We start from the raw sequence: 23,694 nt of genomic DNA on the forward strand, positions 1-23,694 counted from the left end.
CCTGCTCTCCAGCAGCTCTACTTGTTTACAAAATCCCATCTAGGTTTTATGACATTCTGTGCTGCAGTGATCAAATGTCCCTACAAGATGAGCTGCAGTTTTCTTTAGCTGGAAAGCATTGACAGGCGGCTGTCGTTCTGTTGATACTGTGCTTCTTTGACTGAGCCCACATGCTCTTGTTCATGGGGGTGATAACCTCTGGCCCATCAATACACAGGAAAACAGACAGCGGTGGGGTTTGGGGAGCCCTGGTATCGCACTGGCAGTTCTTATCTGTGTAGCTTGTTTGACAAATCAAGATACTTGTTCATGGGGACTAGTTTCTAACATGTTTCTCAAAAGAAACACAGGCAGAGCAGTTATAAATAAAGAGTGCACATATGGCATAAAAGAAGCAGCTTGTGACCTAGGTAGGAATTATGCTGAAGTTAAAAAAAGAAGGCCAGCTGATTGATTTGTTATCTTATATATTTCTATTCTACTTTCAGGGTGTCTGCAAGGCAGCTCATAGGCTAACAGCAATCCAAAAACAGTAGGAACAGCAATAAAATAGCAGGAAACATAAAAAAGATACTAACAGTAATAAAAGCTGCATATAGAAATCTGCTAAACCAGGGAGTTAATTTAACTTGGGTTCAAATTTGCACTTTTGCCATCCGGTGGGTCAGGGAGCAAATACCTGACTCAAGATTATAACTGATATTATTCTTTGAAAGAAGCAATCTATATCTTCATATAAAAAATAAGATGAGCTTTGAAGACACAGCGATGTAAAGGAAAATGCCATACATTCTTCAGAAAATAATGATGGATTATGAATGGCATAAGAATAGTGTTGTAATTACAGTGACAAAGCAATCAATAGGGTTGCTATTTCCTACCCTAACTGAATATTGGGCCGCTTCCTCGCTTTTGCCAGGCAGCATACTTTTCAAAAAGAATGTCTTAAGTGCCCTATCATTTGCTAGGATTTTCTGTTAGAGTCGGGGCACAATCCATCCCATGTTAAGCACTCTTCATTCTCATTGATTTCAGTAGGAGAAAGTTAAGCGACATGTTTAACTCCATCACGAAAACAAATGGGATTTAAATAATGGGCTGACTTTGCTACATTGTGCCGTTGTTGTTGCTTATTTTATTTTTATTCCATATCTTCTCCAGGGAGATGTGAAAGCCTAAAATTACATGGCAGACTTCAGTTTCAGACTGCTTTGGCCCACTGGCATAGTGTATGAGAGCAGCTCTGAATAGGCCCATCCTGTTCCCAGGATTAGGACCTTCAGAATTCCCCAGCTGCTCAGGATATGCAGCAGAATGGTTCTTGTTAAACTCTATCATTACCCATTACTACAGTTCTGTTTCTTAGGTCCTGAGCATCTGTACAAGTTACGGTCTGAACTAAATGTGGCTTATGGGTCAGGGAGGAGAGAGACCCTAGGATATGACTGAGGTTAATGTTACGTTCATCTTTAATTCAAGGCAGGAGGAAAAAATATGTTAAGGTATCTAGTACATCCAAATGCATAAAATGAATGATATGTGAATGACATTGTGTGTTTATGTGTTTTCAAAATTAAATGCTTTGTTTACCTTCGTCTAACTTGGCACTCTTTTTTTTTTATCTGGCAGGTGGGGGATCAAATAATTGAAATTAATGGGGAAAGCACAAGGGACATGACACATGCCAGAGCAATAGAACTAATCAAATCTGGCGGCAGGAGAGTGCGGTTGCTACTGAAACGTGGAACCGGGCAGGTCCCAGAATATGGTGGGTTTTCATTTTTATTAGTATCAATCTGTGGTTCTTTTGTCTTGGAAATTGCATCTGTTCAGTGCTATGTGTCAATTGCAAATGTGGCAAATCAGTACGGCATCCCTCTGGAAGTACATGCCATAATGCGTAGTTAAATCGCTATACTGTATGCCTTTTGTAGATATCTACCAGCAGTAGAGGTAGAATTGCATTATTCCCAGCTACACAGGGCCCAAAAGACCCATTAGATGCAATGCTTGACAGGGGAAGAGATGCTATAAACTCCTAAGGAGAGTTTCATCAGTGATTTTCAGGTAGCTCTCTCACATACAGGCTGCATAAACTTGTTGGGGAGAAGTACATAATTCAATTGCTAATCGAAATAACAAACATTCAAAAGAGATTTCCAGAGTGTGCATTTTCTTTTTCTGTTGATGTCTATTTTGAATTAGTTGCTGATTTTGCCGATTTTTGATCAGTTTCATTTGTGTGCAGGGGGGAGGTTAAAATTGCTTTTACAGTAGTGGTTTTAATGAGCTTTTAACTGTTTGTTTACAATTTGGGGGAGAATTGCAAGCTGTTTGGAGAAGCTAATAGACTTAGAAAACAGGAACACAATACAAGTTATAAGAAAAGTATAAACATGCACAATATATCGTTGAGATTGTCCAGCCTTGTTTGTTTCTATATCCATGCAAAAATGCAAGAGAGCTGCACTAGCCAGAGGAATTAGGCATGGGTCAAGACAAGAGTTTCACAGTTCATGGGGTGCTTTGCTAAGTATTCTAGATGTCACTAGTCCTCATTTCCAAGTCCCAGGTTTGAGAGGTGGAGTCAGGGTACCTGGAGGATTGCACTGTAAGGACTGTGTCCCTGGGAATTTACCCTGTGGGCCATGGGATAGATCAGTTCTACCCCTCCAGCTTTAAAGTTACAGTTCCAATGGCAGAGCCTTCCTCCCCAATTCTGCCAGCTCCTCCGAAGCCTTGGTCCAGTCAAAGCTCTGACATGGCAAGAGCCCAAAAGGCTGGCGTGTTGAAGGAATTCTGGGAAGCAGCTTAGATCCAAATGAATCCCCAGTTGGGGAGATATTTAGTTATGCTTCTAAACAACTCCATTTTTTCACCACCACCCAGTTAACTAGACCCTGGCAGCACTTTCCGTAAAAGAAGTAGAATTGCATGTGTATTTCCTTAGGTTTTTGCTGTAAAATTCACTGGAGATTATAGGCTGAGAGGGACTAATTATACAAACATAGTACAAAGAATGTAATCTCCATGTTGTCTCTGGGAATGCAGTATTTGGGTAGAAAGAAAGAAAAAGATTCTGTTACTAATCCAAAGAGGAGTGGGGAGCAGAAAATCCCAAATGTAGCCTGATCATGCCCAGTCATTCATGGATTTGATCAGGATATCTCTACGGGAGGAAAAGCTTTGATTAATGCTCTGGCAGTGGAGTTGCCTTCACAGAAGGATGCACCAGCTAATAGCTTAAGGAAAATGGATGTTGCATATCTACCTCATATCTCAAAACCTGTTTATTGAGGATAATAATGGCTAGAGGAACCAAAATCTTCACAAGGGAGAATGAAAACGCTTCTCTGAGTTGGGGGGGGGGGGAGGAATCAACATTATGACAATGGCTTCAAAGCAAATAACTAGGGGGATGGCAAGACATCTTTAAAATACATGAAGCGACAGGCATGCTATATATGTGTGTATACCCAAATCATGTAATTCATTCAGTCAATTGAGTGTGCATCTATATATGTATGCAGATTCTGCCCACTTCACAGTTGGTAGGCATTGCCGCCTACCTGCTGGCAAGTTCACACAAGATTCCAGTATAACTCCACACATGAGATTGTTTTATTGCCTAAAGGGTGATACTGTTTTGATTTTACAGGATTGTTTATTAATAGTTTATTTTTGCTTACTCATTGTGGGGAAGTTTAATATTGTAATCTGGTTTCAGATGGGTCTGCCCAGAAAAGCGGCTTTAAAAAATGCTAAATAAAGAAATGCCCTCTACCATCAGTGTGTGAGCTGCCCCTTAGCTCTAAAACGAAAAAAGATGGCAGCCCACAGAAAAACTATCCATTCAGTGCAAGCTGAATCAGGCTGATGATTAGTTAGCTTCCTTCATTTGTTTAACTTTGAAATGGCTGCCTGCCTCCCAGTTTGCATAAATGCACTTAGAATTCAACGTGGCATCTTCCCAGATCCAGTTTCAGCCTCCTAAAATTTCATTTCATTTTGGTAGCTGACTTCTGTGGCTGAGTCCTTATCTTGTTTTTCAGAAGGTAGTTCAATTTTCCAGCTAATGTGGAGGTTTCTGAGATGCACTGCAGTGCAAAATGCCCTAATTAAAGGCTCTTGGGATTGATCAGGAATTAGAAATAGTACCCAGGGCCGAAAACTAATTTCTTTTTAGCTTTATACTGTACTCGAAAAATAAAGTGCTGCCGTTGAGTTGTAGCATGGTTACAACAAAACAGGCAGGGAGAAATTAAAAGCATTGTCATGTTTATTCTTAAAATATATATCCCACCTTCCAGGGAAACTCGAGACATCTAACTGATTAAATAATCACAACACACACAAACACATACATAGAGGAATTTGGTAGAAGAAAGAGGTGCTGGGACTCATATGTTTATAAAAGTGTCATGGCTACTAGACCATGGCTGCTGGAGGCCATTGCAAAATAACCTCCTTTTTCAACTTTTCTACATTCAGAAACAGTTGCAGTAACGATACAGATAACCACCACCAACCCCATTTTTCTTGCTAATGCCTAGGCCAGCCTTTCTCAAACTGGTGCCCTCTAGGTGTTTGGACTATAGCTCCCATCAGTGCTGGCTAGCAGTTTAAAACCCCACCCTTCCTCCTGCCCACTTCCTCCATGTCCCCTGACTTTAATACAGCCTGCACAGCTACTTGTGAATTAACAAAGCGAAAGGCTCCTCACTCGCTGCGACTGCCAGGTGCTTCACAGCCTTGGTGTTTTTGCAGCCTCTGGGCAGGCAACGCAACTCAGAGGTTGGTGAAGCTTGCCAGAGGCTCCATTCTACTTGGTGAATCAGATGTCATGGAGGCCTGTCTGAGCCCACATTGCCTTCCGGAAATACGCCACCCCACCCTGCCTCCCAAAGCTCATCCATAGCAGGCCCTTACTCAGACTTCCTCAAAGTAGAGGAGTCATATATTGATTTTAAAAAAAAAAAATCCCACCAAAAGCCTCATCCAACTCACACACTCTCATATTAATGTTGCACTTGGATCACTATTTATTTATTTATTGGTCTGTATATTTATTTTGATTTTTTGTTGGTGCTGTTGCTCATGGTGGTGTTTTCATTACGGAATCATTTTGGGAGGGGGAGTTGTTACCTTTCACTTGTCCCCAGCTTAGTGGTGGGGGGGTTAATGGAATGGCCGAGTATAAACGATACACTGGCATTCTAGACCACAATAAAGCAGATATCACATTAAAGCGAGTCCCTTTTTTCCCCCTCAGTGCATATAAAAGTTATGTTTGCAGGGGCGGAAGGGGGGAACCCGGCTCCAAGCCAAGCCATGACCCCTTCCCATGGCCAGAAAAGGGGGGGGGTGGATGGCTGCTTATAGCTGCGCCCATGTCCTCGTAAGGAGCAATATCTGTGAAGTGCAATAAAGCAAAGGCAATAAAAATGAGGTCTGCCTGTATTAGATATTGCATTTATACTCAACCTTTTATAAAAAGAATGCCCAAGGCAGCAAACAACAGCAGAAAATAACCAACCCGCATGACATAATAAGCAATAATACAGTGAAGCCATATAAAAACCAGGTTAACAAGTCAATTTAAAAAAAAAGGTTGCCAGTTTTAAAATGTTGTTAAATTAAAAATACGGATTAAAACACAGCAGCAGAGAACAACAAATCCACTCACAAGGCCAAATGGCTGTTTAAATAATGAAGGTTTTTACCTGCCCAGCCATCAACAAGGAGGTTGGATGTTCTTAGAGAGGAAGTTCCAAAGAGACTTCCTGTAATTGGTCTCGGTCAACAGACTGGCTACAGCTTACTGAACCAGCCAAAAGTCCTCGGTCTTTAAAAGTAGCTCCACATCAAGCATATTGTTATAATCCAGGCTTCCTCAACCTCAGCCCTCCAGATGCTTTTGGCCTACAAGTCTCAAATTCTCTGCTAGCTTGTACGGCTCTTTCTCTCCTCTCCAGAGCGATAGCTGCCAAAGAAATTCTGGCCAGAAATGGCATGTCTTGATAGGTCTCTGCAGAGGAGAAGAGAGCTGACATGATAAGGAGGAGATGTGTTAGCACGGCATTGTGCGCAATAAGTGGCATTCTATGCATCCTTCCCCTTTGTGTGCTCACTGGAGGGATCGTACGCATTCATTAATGCAACTCAGAAACAGGTCCATCAGTACCACCAAATCTCAAGTCAGTTTTGGGTTTCCTTCACACTTTAAATTTGTTCTGATTTCGGATGGTTTTACAAATCGCCTCGAGATTTATCTCGCATTTCTTTAGGAGCTGCTTCTCAAATATGTCTGTAGAATACTTCATTCTTTCACTAATATTAACCGCCTGCATGCCTCTGTGTCTGACTTTTATTAGAAAAAATAAATTGGCTATTACTTGTAAGCAACCTGCTCAGCTGTTCTAATAAGCTAAGAATCATTTGCAATGATAATAATAATAAATAATAATAATATATCTTGATGTCACTGGTTCTGTTAATTCTAATGATTGGTCCTAGGCTGTTCCTCCCCTTCCTTTAGGAACGGTATCTTCCAGCCTCTCCATGTGCATGAAAAGTGACAAGCATGGCTCCCCTTATTTCTACTTATTGGGCCACCCTAAAGACACGGTGTGTAAACTCTGCATGCATATTTATTGTTCTCTAATATGCTTTCATTTTACAGAATTGTTTTAACTGAGTCTTTGCCAACTTTTCTCTTACAACTTAACTTGTTTGGTGCCTCTGTTAATTCTACAATCTCGCAGCTTAGAAAACGATAGCTGAGGAAGGAAGTGGGAAAGAGAGACACTGTTTCCACTTCTTCTCTCAACTCTGTAATTCCCAAGGCTGAGATGGTTCATTTCTCACTCCCTAAGGGAGGGTGGTGGTAACCCCTAGCAAAATGGGAGCACAGAGGCTTCACAGGCATTGCGAAGGCCTTCAGGAGTGGCCTTGCACCTGCGCATGCCACAATGAGGACACTTGCGCTCAAACATGGTTTAGTGTTAGATGCATAAGCAGCAGAGAGCCTTGGGTTCACATATAACACATATATAATGTTTCTCCTTACATCCAGACTTGGAGGACCTCTGGTTAGTTCAAATTAGCCACTGCCAGTGTTCCCACAGTTCATGAAAAATGAGGCTCCCTAAGGTTCTTATTTTACTAAAGTAAAACATAGTTTGGCATTACATCCCAAAACAGCCAAAGCACAATTCATTTTCAAATGAACATAAGCAGTGTTTGTGTGGGGATACAACTTTGAACTATGTAAATTTCACCCCCTTCTAAGTCTCTTAGGAGTCTTGTGGTCCAATCCTGTGCATGTTTACTCAGTGATAAGTCACTCATACACACGTAGAGAAGATTGTAACCTAACCTGGATTGTCCCAATTGGCTCTTTTTTTGCTCAAATTTCTCTCTACCTCCCCATGCCTAAAATGTTTGCATCATTTTGTCACACTTTGCTGATGTCCAGTGTAGTACTTCTTATATGTAATACAACTCCCATGATGCATCTCATGTTTGGAATCATGATGGAACCTTCACTGCTTTCATAAAAAGAATGCAAGATGCTTTTGTATAAACTAAGAAATACCTTTTAAAAAAATCTTTTACCAGTAGGTCACTTTTCATTGCTCAGCTCTCACCTTCACAGTGAAAAGGTGAGAAACCTTAATGAAACCTGATGAACTCTATCTGACAGAGTTAAGGCTGCGCTCCTATTCATGCGTATTTGGGAGTAAATCCCATTCAATTCAGCAGGACTAAGTATAGGAGTGCAGTCTTTAATTTCCCATAGAAAATAATGAGGAGCCTAAAAGTGGCTTGTGCTGATGGAGTTTCCCCATCATAAAACAAAAGGCATGAATCCTTCATGAAAGACAGGACAACATACAAAATATAGCAGTCCATTATCGTTCTAAGCATTGTATTCTACCGTGTTTTGTTTATGCAGTTCGTTTGAAATGCAGTTTGACAGGGTGTTGGCAGAACAATATACTGGGGTGTGTGCAAGCTCGCTTTCATCCTTTAATTAAGAGGTCAAAGCAAAGCACTTTCTGCTTGGATGAATTTTTCAGTCTACCCAAGTTTTTCAGAATGAATTTTTCCTGTTCTTGAGTAGCTAACACTGATGGCTTTCGGATGTGCCCAGCTTTGAATTCACGCATACAAAAGGCGCAGAGCCAAAATATTATCTATCCCATCACTCATTTCCATGCTCATCAGTGCATCCCACAAAGAAACGGTTGTTTCGGAGTTCAGCTCCCTGGCCAAAACCAAACTGTGAAAATGTACTTTTAAAAAATGGCATAGCATTGCAATTTATTTATTTTTAGGGTTGGCAGTTTATTCAAAACTTTTTCAAGTTCCAGCTACATAGTCAGTATCTGCGTACAAAACTTGGGCAACATCCGAAATAATCACTTCATAACATCAAGGTGTTGAGGCCAGTCCAACAGAATTAGTTGTGCACAATTAAAAGCTTAAGCCCCATCTATTTCAATGGAAAATAAGGACAATTTATATTTACTGGCTTGTCTACAATAGCTTTACCATCTTTGTGCAAAAAGATCATTTCAAACTCTGTGAATTCTTGACTTCATCATTAACTTTTTAAACGGTGAAAACTGAAGTGCAAAGTTACCATATTTTTCCGTCTATAAGATGCCCCCATGTATAAGATGCCCGCTCTTTTGGGGGACTCCGATTTAAGAAAAGGGGGGGGGGAGAGATACTATCCATGTATATGACAAGCCCAGATTTTGAACATTATTTTAGAGTAAAAACCATAGTCTTATAAATGGAAAAATGTGCAAGTCCCATTAATTTAGTCAGACAACTATATCTGCTGAATTGTACTGACAAAAAATATTTTCAAACTCATCAGAAACTATTATCAACTCTTACGTATGCTTAAAATCATAATAATACACCACTCTTAATAACAAAGTCCACTTGCATGGCTGCAATCCAGAAATCATTCAAGTTCAAGACTAAAAAGATTTCTGATTGCAGTCTGATTTGTTTTACCCGTTTAAAACAGCACAGCAAATGGTTCAGAATGAATGAAAATAAGCTCCGTTTGGTTCCATAAATGTATGTTTATTTTCCAGTCTCCAGTAAATTATTTCAGTTACCATGACAAACGCATGTCAAAATAATATACCCTGTTCACAAGTTTTTGAAAGACCAAATCATTGCAACGTAACTTCATTTGTAATCATGGTTCTCTTAACATCTGTTTTTCTGTGTGTGCGCCAAAAAAAGGAAGTCTACCTCTCCTCACTCCCTTCATCAAGCTGATCTGATATCCAGGCTGGATTAACCATTATGCTAAGTACCTTTACAGAGTGGAGCTCTAACTAATCTGAGGGCCTTGTTATGGTTGAGATCTATCTGAATGTTTAGAGGATGTGTATCCTGCTTTTCTCATCTGAAGAAGGTTCCCACATAACCGCAAAGCTTCCTTCTTTAGCACAATTAGCTCAATCAAAGAAGCTGGCTCAGTCATCTGGACCACTCTGGACCATTTAATTTCTTGGGACTGGCATTGCAATCACAGGTGTAATTACTCTTTTCTCTGCGTTGGAGTGCTTAAAAATTCCTCCCACAGCACTTTTTTTTATCAATAGAGCATGAGCTTCCGTGAGCAATTACCCTACTTCACCAGATGCTGGACTGGAACTGTAGGTCACAAGTCAGAGAAATCAGTTAATGGGTTGTTTACACTAAAGTCTTCGTCAATTTCTAAAAGGGCTATTACCTCCTGAGTGAACAATGCATTTGAGAATACCTGGTAAAAAAAAAAAACAGTCAGAAATTATTCTCATAGCTTTTAGAATGTCAGAAAAAGCCTTAATTAGATTCTGTTTCACATGGTCACATTCTTGAATAAGTTCTGCTCCCCGTTTGTTGTTGTTGTTGTTGTTGTTGTTGTTGTTGTTGTTGTTGTTGTTGTTGTATATTTATACCCTGCCGTCTCCCCTGATGGGACTCAGGTTCTGTATGTCCAACAGAATTTCCCTTCCAAAGATGGCTGCACTGAGGTCTCTGGTGGAGGGTCAGGGGAATTTACATGTTTGCTTGTTTGTTTGTTTGTTGCATTTTTATTTTTTTAATGTCAAATTGTGCTTGTTCTTTTTCTCAAATATAGTTCCACCTGTGCAATGTGGACTGCTAATAGGCACACTGAGCTAAAAGAACTAGCATACCCATCCAACATTCTGAGAGGGCAAATTGGGACATGACCTCCCCCCTGCTGCTGCCTCCGCACCATCCTGACCCAGCTACCTTTACACACCACCACTGCCCACCTGCCCCCATCTCACCACCAAACGCCCTTATCCAGCACCGTCACCCACTGCCCCCGATACACACACGTACGTCAGGAAGCAACACCAGAAGAATAGGAGAGCGTGGCACCAAAAACACGTCTTTTTGTTCCCTGGCTATTGTGGCGCCAGCTTCTGGAATTATGGCAGAGGTGGCAGCGGCAGTGGTGGAGGAATTGGAGGTGGAGAGAGCTAAAATGGCACATCTGGGATTGGCACAAGAAGTTGGGGTGGCTTCTGTAAATCTGGGGTGCCCCGCTCAAAATGAGGCAGTTGCTCCGTATGCACTAGCGAGATGCAAAGTGGATGAGATCTCCTCCCTGGGAGCAAGCAAGCCCCACCAAGCCATGGTTTAGCTTTGCATCATGTGCAAACACAGCTATTCACAACCCTAGCAGAAATGTGGGCATGAATTTCACAGTTGTGCTATAGATGGTTCTGTTAGGTTAGAACTTGTTGAAGGCTCTTTCATAGCACGTAGTATATTGTAACCATACCACAATCCCAGATGCAAGGACAGTAAACCATGAGGATGCAATCTGCCCAGCCTTAGGCCTTGAATATAATAGACCTTTAAAAGGATGGTTGCAGCAGGAAAGGTGAGGGATAATCACTTTGCTCCCAAGCTCTTGCTGCATCTGCATAAGACTTCCTCTTTGTAATGTATCTCAGACCCATTTTCAGATTTTGGCTCGTTTTTCTGTACAAGCCTATTCCTGAGCACAGGATTAAATGGAGAAATATATTACATGTGCCAGTAGTGTGTGACTGCACTTCATGGCAATTCTCATGATTTCAGGAGCTTCAGAATTGGCTGCTACCATTGTGAATGCAGACACAGTGTGAAGGCAGGTATGATGGAAGTGCATAGAAACATGATCTGGCTTTTGACCATGTGATCTGTTCCTTTGAGGTCAGGGATATGTAAAGTTCTACACAGAGTAGATCCCCATATACACACAGGCAGGGACATAGGAAGATAGGGGCTGTAGGGGCGGGCCGCCCCGAGCAGTGGGCTCCAAGGGGCACCATCGCGGGTGCCCGCCACATCCCCAAAATGTGTGCCACGCCCCCGGAACGTGTGCCACGGCCCTCCGGGAGGCACACCACGGCCCTGGACGGTGCGTCCCGCCCCTCCGGGAGGCACGCCCCACCCCTGGAATGCATACACCTCCCCTCCGGGAGGTGCGTCCCGCCCCCAGAACGGGCACCAGACCCGCCCCCGGTGCCGGAGCATGAAGCTCCGCCAGTGCACACAGGGATCCAGACCTTGTATCATGGCCTTAAAGGTAAAGGGGCCCCTGACCATCAGGTCCAGTCGTGTCCGACTCTGGGGTTGCAGCGCTCATCTCGCTTTATAGGCCGAGGGAGCCGGCGTTTGTCCGCAGACAGCTTCCGGGTCATGTGGCCAGCATGACAAAGCTGCTTCTGGCGAACCAGAGCAGCGCACGGAAACGCCATTTACCTTCCCGCCGGAGCGGTCCCTATTTATCTACTTGCACTTTAATGTGCTTTCGAACTGCTAGGTGGGCAGGAGCTGGGACCGAGCAACGGGAGCTCACTCCGTTGCAGGATTCGAACCGCCAACCTTCTGATTAGCAAGCCCTAGACTCTGTGGTTTAACCCACAGCGCCACCTGGTATCATGGCCTTAAAAACTAAATAAAATAAAAGATCCCAAAATGAACTTTTGGGATCTGCACTCGAGGCCAATTGTCACTTCATGCTTTGAAGACACAAACAGATTATTGGCAGCCATCACTGTATATTGGCAAACGCATCATGCTAAGCACGTTTGTTTATAATTTCTGTAGCATTTGTCAGTTTAAAAGGGTTTTATATTTCATAGCTCATTTATTCAAGACAAAATTAGGTAGGTTAGATGGAACATGGGGTCAGCTACTCAACAGCTCTTAATCTTCATGGCTGAGTGGCTGTTTGAAGCTGGGTCTTTTGCATGGCTTTAAAATGCAAAGAGGGAGTCTGTCTTCTATCCTCAGCCATCTCTGTTTTACCAACAAGGCTGTGGAATTCTTTACCTCTGGAAGGAGGGACACCAGTGGCTGCTGGACAGCAGAGAAGGATGAATCTTTCAATTTTTATTTCTCTCAGTTTCTCATGCTTCCAGTCTTCACCTTAATTTGCCCTTTTTAAGTTCTCACAAAAATTTGGCAGCATATTAGTGCTTCTTCTAATGTACATGATTTTGTATGCAGCTTTGCCTAAATATACACATTTTTACCTGTTTATAATGCATTTTTATACACATTTTGTCCTAATATATGCATTTTTGTAGACATTATTTTGTTGGAGGACTGCATTACCAAATTCAGAGAAGCATGAAGTTTGAAGGGTAGCTTTCTATAAATTAGTATATTTAAATTTTGGGAAGTGCAAATTAGGTAGGTTCTCATTAAAATGCAAACTGAACCACTTTCTCTCCACTCTCCCACTCTTATTCCTAGCGGACACTTTTTTTCTCTCTTTTTCCTTTTTTACTCTTCTAGGTGGTTTGAAAGTATACTTTTATTTTGCATTTGGCATATAAACTTTGGAATAAATTGTTTTCTTGCTGCTTTTCTTTGTAACTTGTGGCTGACTAGGGAAGAGGCAGTTATGGATGGTTTTGTTTATAATTGCTTGTTTCATTTTTTTAAATAGTTTTGTTGTTTTTGTGACCCTGTGAGAGCCAGTGTGGTGTAGTGGTTAAGAATGGTAGACTTGTAATCTGGGGAACCGGGTTCGCGTCTCCGCTCCTCCACATGCAGCTGCTGGGTGACCTTGGGCTAGTCACACTTCTCTGAAGTCTCTCAGCCCCACTCACCTCACAGAGTGTTTGTTGTGGGGGAGGAAGGGAAAGGAGAATGTTAGCCGCTTTGAGACTCCTTCGGGTAGTGATAAAGCGGGATATCAAAACCAAACTCTCCTTCTGTGTGGAAAAGCAGCAGTTGGGTGCTTAAATGAATTAGTGAGTACCCGTCTCCTCCCATTGCAAGCATCTTTCTTTAGTTGGGGTTGAAAGTGTTGCTGCAAGAACTGCCGTTGTTGTGGCTTGTAATATTTTGCCAGGAGAGGAACAGCCACCACACAGTGCTAAAACGTATGAATATTCTTCTAAGGTAAAAGATGCAGCCACACAGTAAATTGATGTTAATGAAGCATAATAGCTACGTACACAAGAATTCCAGACATTCGGTGGTGATGTCAGCGTCTGCCATTCATTCTTGTTTATGAAAGGAAAGGCCAATAGCATGGAATGCTCAATGAATACCACATAGAGGAAGTTAATTTTTAGTCACTTTCCCCCAGAAAAGTGAAACTCGAAGCAACTTACAAAAATTAACGTTAAAAACAAGGACAAAACAACTTAGCAGTGTGTGTGTGTGTGTGTGTGTGTGTGTGTGTGTGTGTGTGGTGTTGGCATCTGTCTGTCTCAAAAGACAATGGAGTGCACCTCTTGGGGTGAAGTCAAACCACAGCATTAGCAGAACCGGAGCAGAACTAGTATGGGCAGTGTGTCTAGAGCTCCTGGGCTGCTCAAATGACAAGACTCAAATCTCAGCCTTGCTGATGTGTTCCAAAGGAAAGCAGAACAGCACATTTGGCACCAGCTTGGCTGCAGGAGTTGCCGGAAGGAGGCATACAAGGCACCATCCAGCCGTCTTTGGGACTCGACTCCAGATTTCTGTAGGGTTTCCTCCTCAGCCATTTCTTGTCCCGAAGATATCCTGCAAGGCAGCGGAGGTTTCGGATCAGAGTTTTCCTTCTCCTAGATGGGCTCCCTTCCCAGGCTGATGAGCCCCCACCTGCCCCTCATTTCCCTCTACAACACATACAGAAGCCACCTTCTTGACCGCTGGGCCCACTATTGGTTTTGTCCACCCAATCCGCCAGAGCCTGTCTTCACATGCAGCGGAAGTAACCTAACTCACCAAGAGTTTGAGACCCATCGGCTGCGGTCACCGGGTTGAGCCAGCCAGTTGGAGCTGTTCCCAAGATGTGGCCACTATCACTTGCTGACAGCTTCCAGAAGCCCCCGAAGGAGCGCAACATGTTCCCAACCAGAGGGATTACCCCTCCCATGTGTGCAGAAAATTAAGGTCCAAAGGATAATGATGTTTTTGCCTGGGACCAAAAAAAGCAGATAATGGAGGCATTGGGGAGAGCATTCCATAAACGGGGAACCACTACTAAGAAGGGCCATTCTCCTGTTGCTGCTTTCTTCACCTCCCTCACAGAGGGCACATGGAGAAGTGCCTCAAATGAGGAATGCAGGGTCCAAGTTCATTTATTGGGGGGGGAGGCAGTCCCCGCATGTATATGTATTGAGCTGAGATATTGGGCTGCTGGGCTGCATAAGGTTTATAGGTCAAAACCATCACTTTTAATTGGGCCTAGAATCTGATTGGTAGCCAGTGCAGTTATACCAGGATTGGTGCTTTGTGCTCAGACAGTCTTACCCCCATAGTTCTTCTGGCGCCAGCTTTCTTGTGACAACCTTGACTGTGCTAAGATAGTTCATTCATATTAATATATCGTTCCCAGTAGCCATACTCTTCATTTCTACCAATTTCAAAAAACCATGGTGTGGAAAAGAAGAGATTAATTAAATGGATCAAACTAGTCACTAATAACATTGTTCTGCAGCCTTCATTTCAAATATGATATCCCAAATGTTCTTGCCGCCTTCTGCCTCTGGGCGAACAGCTATTGAAGGATTTAATAAATAGGTGTTAGCTGGCAGTCTCAGGAGACAAAACATACCTGAATTGTAAAGTATGTTAGTGGATTTCTTTATATTTGGCGTTTAAATTCAATGGGAAATGAACATCGAAGGGGCTAAATAGGAAGATAAAAGAGGCAAGCCTCAAGCTGGCACTACATAGAAATGTTCCTGTATAAAAGGATAATAAGAAGCCCCACAGTTTGATAAACTATTTATTGGGACAATTGGAACTCGTCATCTCCCCTCCCCTTTCATAAAGGGATTGTTTTGAAACTGTTCTCTTGGAGGGTCTCTCTTACAATAGGCACTTGGGAAGAGTGCCTTCAGATTAAACCTGCATAATATTATGACCCCACCAAGCCCAATAAACCCACCAACCATGTAGGGCACCCCACCACCAGCAAGGGCTTGGAAAAAAATCTTGTTTTGTTTTCTTCTTTGCTGTCTCTTGAGAACCTCAAAAGTGGGAGCAGAGACACTATTGACAAGCCCCCAATACAAGGCTGGTGGACTTTGATTTGTCTGTGGTTGGATCACAAGATCTGCAAGTTTGCCATTGGGTCTGTGTCATGGGATTTGATGTGAGAAGTCCTCTGCCATGTGAGCAGCCTATGGGCCGGGATCTGCTGGACGAATGGGCTGCCAGAAAGGCATAGGAAAGTCTCAACTCCAAGAGGTGAGCCTACAGTGTTGCAGAGTGTCCAAGCTGTCAAGACAGAAGATAGTGTACAAGAGCACACTGTGTGGGAATTATTTTTGTAGATCTCAAAAGCAGAAGCATCTAAACTAATTCCCATAAATTGCCGGCTTGGAAGATCGGTAACCTCACAAACTTTTAGCATGGCACATTCCTGCTATGCCTGGTTGTAAGAAGAAGGGTAAAACACCATGTCGGCTCTGGTCATTTTTGGAAAGATGATACGGTCCTTCATCCCACAAAAGCATTTATGACAGAACAAATAGACAGAAGCTGAAATCTGAAAGCATTTGATCTGGCATACCAGTGGGAAAGACAAGGAAATACGAAGAGCTATCTGAGCAGAAAAAAAATAGGCTGAGGAAGAGTGACAGGCCTTCAAGCCAACATTGTTCAAAGCCTTGTCAGGAAATTATAGAATATGAGGCTGGTAAAAAAAAGAAAGGGGGGCACTCTTTCAGTAGAGTATTGCATCAAATATAGGCTCACACCTAGTTTTCCAGGTTTTTCTATCTATTAACTGTTGTTAACTGTTGTTTAATTGATAAATTCAGGAGTGTTATCTGTGAAGCTCTGGAAATGTAAACTGCTTATTGCAGGGGTCCCCAGACTTACCTGCCTTCGGGCCAGTGCCCACCGCGCCGATCACATGGCGGGCCGGAGGGCGGGGGAGTGCGTGCGCAATGGGCCGGAGGGTGGGGGAGTGTGCGCCAGTGCGCATGCACACACCCATTTACTGGCCGGGAACATCGCCAAAAATTGTTTGTGCGCATGCGTATGGCCTCCCCCGACCCGGAAGTGCACCTCCCCCGACCCGGAAGTGCACCGAAAATGACCTCTTCTGGGTTGGGAGAGGCCCATACGCATGCGCAGAAACGATTTTCGGCAATTTTTTCCGATCTGGAAGCGCGCCGCCACGCAGCACGCCGCAAGAGCAGGCGGCGGCGGCGGGGGTCGTCGCAGGCCGGATTGGGAGGCCAATTGTGCCGCATCCGGCCCGGGGGCCGTAGTCTGGGGACCCCTGGCTTATTGGTTGCATTGCTAAATATGCAGACAGAGCGATCTAGGAGAGGCCAAGGAAGCACAGCCCTCCTGACTCCTCCTGAGCAGGGCAGAAGGGGCAGGGAGGGAGGGAGGGAGGGAGGGAGGGAGGGAGGGAGGGAGGGAGGGAGGGAGGAGGGTTGCCTTGGTCATTATCAGTGAGATTACGTAAGGGCACAGAAAGCAATCAGCATACAGGCACTTATGCCTTCAGGATGGTGGCTAATAAATTGTGCACTACTGAACTCCTAAATTATTCCACGTATATAATATATAGCCCATTTACTAATTTATTAAAGTTGCCCCCTTTTATTACATTATTTATGGACCCATCTTATGACTGACTCTAGCTTAATTAGATTGATAAAAACTAATCCAAAACTCAATATAATTTCAAATTCTACAGCACCTTGTGATACAGTTTTTTGCAGCTTTCCTGCTGCTCTGCATAAGCTATATTCTGGTAGGACTTCTTCCTCCCCAGATGGAGTTCATCTGAAGAAGGAAAGGAAATTATTAATAGGAAAGTTGCCTTTTTAGTCACTTTAAAGATGTCAAAGCATTAATGCATAAAATTGGGGTGGCAAAGCTCAAAACGTGTGATGTACTGGAGCAGATGCATGAAGCCTTTAACCCCTCTCCATGCAGCCTGCCTGGCCCTGGGAAGCTGCTCTTCCTTTCCCCGCACAGACCAGCTGTCAGCTGGATGCAGGGGAATAGATTACAGCAATTTTGGCAGCATCAGGATCACTGGGAAGTGGACACGTTAACCTAATCCCCACCTCCTCACTTCTGATGCACCCCAGGTCGCTCATGGAAGCCTGTGGGCAACAATCTTGCCTGCATCAAGAGCACTGGAACAGTTTGGGAGAGGAAGATGCAGAATAAGTGGTGTGTGCATGTTGTAAGCGGGGACAAGGGGTTGAAGATGGTGTTGAAAAGTCATAATACTTCATTCTTTCATCATGATTCACAAATTAGAACTTAACATGAATAACTGTGAGAAAAAATAAATGGAAAAGTTCAATGGAGATTTCATGCTAATTCTGCAATTATTTCCTTTCTTTTCTATCATCACCTTTCAGATAATGAGACCCAAAAGCATGTTTTTCCCTGTTCCTGAGTGTGTAAAGTTGCTGTTCAATAAAAAAAAAATAATGTGGAAAAACAAGTCTCACTGCTTTTTAGAATGTTCCTGTTCCATTAGAATCAATTCCACCTTCAGATGAAATGAGTTTTGAAAAGGACAATACCTCTTGATCCATTGGTATCCATCTCATGGATATGTTAGTTGGATTGTTCATTTTCCCTCACTGTGATGGGTTTTCTCGTAGAATGTTTATCTTCATTCCTTGTGGAGCTAGTCTTTTGCTTTCCAAAATAATATTCACAAAAATCAGGGATTTTTCTAGAGACTGCAGTGTTTGAGCTGTCATTTCAAAAAAGTGGGTCACGAAAAGGGAATTGGCGGTCTTTTTGAATAAAGACAACTTAAGGACCCTAGAACACTCGCTCAGCAAAGATTTTCCATGATCTATTACGGCTCTCACCTTTCTCAAATGGAAAAAAAGTGTAAAGATGCAAAGAAGGAACAAGGTTTATTCTAATGTGCAGCTAGACACATTTTATTCAGTGTCAATATATGTGTGCAGTGTGAAATCGGTTTTTGTGCAGTTAGGCAAAAGGGATTTAATAAGGAGCTAAATAGTTTCTTAAAAAGTAGATGAAAAGAGATAAAAAGAAACAGTAAATGAAAACGAATACTGGTTCCTTTCATACCTTCATAAGCTTATAATAATAGTGTACTATGGGACTATTTACTTGACTAGTAAAAAGCATTTATTGATTCATATTTAATTTCACTTAAACAGTGTATGTAGGTGTGCAAAGCAGCTGAAGGCAAACCACAGAATGGGTACAGGAAGCCCCCCCCCCGGTTACATTCTGAGGCATCACGCGTGTTGGTGAAATCATGTATAATTGAAACACATTAAAAAGCCTGCAAACGCCCTGTTCTGCCCCTGTTCTTCCCTCCTAGTGATGTTTCAGTGACATCTTTATGACGTTTCCGGGTCACTTCCAGGTTCGGCATGATGCACATATTGTGCACATATTGTGCACACACGGCAATGGGGTGGGCTGCCTGTAATTGCAGTGCTCAGTAACATCCCTGTTCAGGATCAGAGAGTTAGAGGTGTTTGAGCTGTTATTTTAATGCATGTGCAACAAGGGAGTAGTGGCTGCCAGGCTGGTTGTCTGAGGCCCAGGTTGTCTGAGGCCCAGGGCAGGAGTCTCCTTAGAAGAAAGCCATAAACTCAAACAAAAAAGCAACACGGGCAAGAGGACCTGGCTGCCCTCGCCTTGCCCTCTGCACAGGCCTGGTAGCTGCTCTCCTTCTGGAGAGACCCAGACCCAGTGAGGCTGTGTGAACAACAGAATCAGCCATGGAGAGACAAAGAAGAGAGAAGTTGAACTAAGCAATATCTTAAATCACGATGGAAGGATTTGAGGCTTGGGTGGCTTTTTGTTGCTTCTTCTTAATTGAACAAAGTCTGCTAAGTGTTTCCCAGGCCATCATCAAAACAAGCTTGTAATATATCTTTTTACAGGCTTTTTAAAGTAATGTCTTCCAGTGCTGTGATGTGGAAGCAGCAAAACAAAGCCGGTTGTGACTCAAAGATCTGATTGAGCAAAGGTTGCAGGAAACCCCTAGTTACAAGAATAGCTGGTGTGCTAAGATTTCAAGCCAAAAGGCCGAAATGAAACAAATTCTTTGTGATATATGACACCACCCCAACCTTAGCATTGTGGTCTTTATTAGCTGCATCTGCAGTAGAGAGTAAAACCCACCGCCTTTCTTGCAATTGCGTAGTAGACAGAAACACTGCTGAAACATTCACCTGATGTTTGATAAGACTGCAGGAGCTGAGAAGGAAAAGATACCCTATTTCAGGCATCCCCAAACTGCGGCCCTCCAGATGTTTTGGCCTACAACTCCCATGATCCCTAGCTAACAGGACCAGTGGTCAGGGAAGATGGGAATTGTAGTCCAAAACATCTGGAGGGCCGAAGTTTGGGGATGCCTGCCCTATTTCATTTATACTTGTGCAAAGTGTTAAAGAGTAAAAACCTCAGGGGTTTTGCCCCCAGAATTTTCCTGTAAGCGCAGAAAGAGAAAAATCATTAAACCAATGGCTTTAAAGCGTAAAATTGTGCATTTTTCATGTTTAGATATGTTATGAAAAGCAATCATCTTAGTAATGGTTCAACAATTCCAATTGAGTCATTACGTTTTGAACAGAGCTCTTTAAAGGTTTTCCTTCTGAGCAGCAAATCACTTTATCTTAATGGCCTATGATACACCCTAGAGATTTTGAATCCCCCACCCCCAAAACAACACAGGTAACAGTGATGATGGTGATGGTGATGATAGCAAAGGTGGTAATAATTTCCTGTGCACCCTCAGCTAGAGAAAGAGGAAGGCTGGCAGTGCATGGGTTTACAAGGCAGGTCATCAGATCAAGAGAATTTTCACCTAGGTCTCAGGCAGGCAGGATTCATGGGCAACATGCTAAACCAAGCCATAGTTTAGCTGAGTAAGGTACAGCAGCCAAGTGGCCACATGCTCACACCTTCACACGTAGCAATGGTTTGACTTAGTGGGACGTGCAGACTAGCCATTGTATCCCCATGTGCCCAAGAAACCAAGTAGAGTAGGGGTATCCACTCACATTCCCCTTGCGCTCCTCCCTGTCATCTTCTCACTGTAAAATGCTGGAGTCTAAGCCCCTTGGGGCTTGTTACTACGTAAAATATGAGGCAGAAGGGATTCAAATCTGTTAGATAGCTCTGCATATAATTCATGAAACTGAATTTGTGCCTGGTAATTATTTATATGTGAACGATAATTTGGTACAGCCTTGGATCAGTAGATACTGATTAGACCTGCAACTGGTGTGGAGTTTTGCCTTCTCCTTCTTCAATAATGATTTGGAGAGGCAGATTAATGGAGCTGTTTGTTACCTGCCTTTATGAAGATGGATGTTTTTAAATAGAGCTCTGTTGAATTTTCACCTTCAAACACTTTGAAGGCAATTTGTATGCTTTCAAGGGATGTGAAAACTACCACCTACTCCAGTGAGCTTGGTGTGTCAAAATTTGCCAAAAAACCGAGCATAACTTGGGTGGTGTGTCACTTCGAGATAAAAACCATAATTTCGCGATATTTATAGTTTAAATAACAAAAATGTATAATTGTTTCCCCTTTAAAAAAAGGAAAAGGGGGAGGAGAAAATAATTAAAGTTTTTTTTAAAAAAATTAAAATATATTAAAAGTGGAGGGGAAATAAGGAGAAACCCAGAGGTCTTTCCCAGTGGGACTCTGGGCTCAGGCCTTCCTCCAATGGGTCTGCCGCTGGGGAGGTGGGCTCGGGTTGGGCCTGTGCCTCCTTGTAGCCCTCTTCAGCCCACCTCTCCTCTTACTCGGCTATGCTTGCATGGCGGCGAGGCAACAGGGAAGGGGTTTCAGCTTACTTGGGTGTCTCTTCTCTCTTCCCGGGATGGCAGCGAGGTGGCGGTGGTGGCAGCAGTGAGGTCGGGGTCGGGGTTATTCTCGGTCCTCCAAAGGCCCCTTCCTCTCCCTTGAGGTGGGGACGACGGGGATGGCAACGGAGTGAGCGGACCCCTGTTCTCCCTTGCCTTGTTTTTCCTTCTTTTCTCCCTCCTTTTTTACGGGGGCGGCGGCAGCGGCACCGGGGCTTCCTTTTTCTTCCTCCGGCCTCTGGAGTGCCTCGAGGCCGTCCGTCAAGTTCGCGGGGTGGGGGTGGGGTCCAACAGCTCCCCGGTTGCTGCCACTGGTGGCCCCCAGTGTTCAGGCGGTGGCGGTGGCGGTTTTGGTCCGGCAGCTCCTGCAGCGCTGGTGCCTTTCAGGAGCTCCGTGGCTCCGTGCTGACTGCCATATTGTCTCACCGGAAGTCCACAAGGCCCCCAGAGATGCGTCACCTGTGGCATTCCGCCGGCGGCCGGAAGTGAGGTCTCAGCATGTGGCTGCGTGTCACCGAAAATGGCTATGCATGTCAGTGCTGACACACGTGTCATAGGTTCTCCATCACTGTCCTACTCTGTCCATTTCAGTTTCTCTCTCTTTCTTGTTTTTCTAATCTAAAGTTCAGTTCTCTACATTCCCATATCAGTTTGCAATTAAAAAACAAACCACGTCCTCATGGAAACTCACCAGCTTTTTAGTGTGAATTTCTTCTACCGTAAGACACACATTTTTGTATCCAACAATGCATTCCAATTTTGTACCCAGTTTTAGAATTTATTCTAAACCTATACAGGTTTTGCAAAGCAATTTTCTATAATAGAATGCATTTACCATAGTATATGCATATTTGTACAGATTACTGGGCTGAAGAACTGCACAGCAAAATTAAAAAAAAGCGTAAATTTTGAATGAAGACTGTGTTTTGTTTCATGTCTTGCTTCAAAAGAAACGTGGATTTTGTGGGTTTCCCCTAAGGTATGGACTAAGTCGGATTTCACCCTCCCATTCCTCTGCTTTCCACTTTGTGCTGTTTTCACACCTATTTTTGAAAACATTGTTTCCCTGATCCACTACTACTTTGATGGCAGACTTCTAGGTTCATACAGCCCATCGGGATCATGTAGTGAACATTATGTCATCACAGCGCTATTCAGGTTTGACTGCATGGTGACATCAGGGAAGCTAGATGAAGATGTAACTCAGATTTTGCCAGGTTCTAGATTGAACAGGGTTTGCACAAGAAGGGCCTCGCTGCAGGTGTTTGCCTTGAGCATGTGGAAAGCCCAAAGGAGCCCCCGACCGATGGGCCTAAAGGCAAAAACCTCTTTTTACTCACACAGGCGAATCAGTCTGAAGCCCCTTCTGTACTTATCAACTTGTGCTTATTGCTCATTGCAATGGGCATTCAGTCACACTTTTTATTAAGTATACTCTGATGAGTAGAATGAGTAGAATTCAGGTGCACTCTTATTCCCAAATGTTTATATGGAACATGGCTCTCTCTTTTGCCAAGCTGTAGTAAGTTCATTACCATTGCACAATCCAGCACAGCAAAGGTAATAGAGATGCCTTCCATTCCTCCATTCCCACCCCCCACCCCTGGAAGCACTTTCACATCCTTTTGAGCATAACCAAATCACCAAGTCTATGTTCACAAAACCCACCCACCCCAGTTCAGCTCAAATTATTTTTTAAGTGGATTGGCACAAGATTTTCCCACTATATTCCACTGGTGTGTCATTTTGTCTCACACCTGTCCATAACAGCTGCAAAAACAAGGAGCCACAACTCAGAATGTGTGAATTCAGTAACATACGTCCATATTATGTTAATGAAACGTATACTTGAATGCACACATTTGGAAATGTGGCTCCTTGCTTTTTTGTTTGCTTGCAAGTTTTTGGCCTTTTACAACACAGCAGCATCCATGTTTATTTGGAAGTACGTATCGTGGTGTCCAATGAAGCTTACTACCATGTAAGGGTGCAAAGAATTGCAACCTTAACAAAACAAATTGCTTAATTACAGAAAATCATAACACCTGCCCATAACACCACAGCCAATGTGTTAGATCCAATCTACATTAGTTGGTCTTTAGACCAATTTAGATAAATGTGGCAAGTTAGTCGTGACTTAAGTTTGAGTGGTTTCAGTGTGAACTAGCTTCAACTAACATAGTCTGTATTCAGCCAAATCAGTCTTTTTTCATATATAGAAGTGCTTTCTTTGTGTGAAATGTGTAACATTTGAAGTGGCCACAGAATGATCACAGGATCTGCAGAGCAATCCATAATGGCAGCACAGAACATTAACAAGCCATTATGAGCTGTGATGGACAATAAGCTGGGATT

At 43.2% G+C, this 23,694-nt stretch overlaps 1 protein-coding gene across 4 annotated transcripts in view; it reads left to right on the top strand.

The window, feature by feature from the left end:
• Nucleotides 1-23,694, top strand: part of MAGI2 (membrane associated guanylate kinase, WW and PDZ domain containing 2) — a 598,953-nt gene that overhangs the window by 571,599 nt on the left and 3,660 nt on the right. For all 4 annotated transcript variants that reach the window (XM_088676955.1, XM_088676957.1, XM_088676954.1 and 1 more), the window contains one exon: nt 1,630-1,768. In XM_088676955.1, the coding sequence (XP_088533081.1) occupies nt 1,630-1,768 (139 nt within the window). The remainder of the gene's footprint in view (nt 1-1,629; nt 1,769-23,694) is intronic.

Source organism: Zootoca vivipara, chromosome 9 (assembly GCF_965207765.1).
Source record: "Zootoca vivipara chromosome 9, rZooViv2.hap1.1, whole genome shotgun sequence".
In the NCBI taxonomy this organism is placed as follows: domain Eukaryota; kingdom Metazoa; phylum Chordata; class Lepidosauria; order Squamata; family Lacertidae; genus Zootoca; species Zootoca vivipara.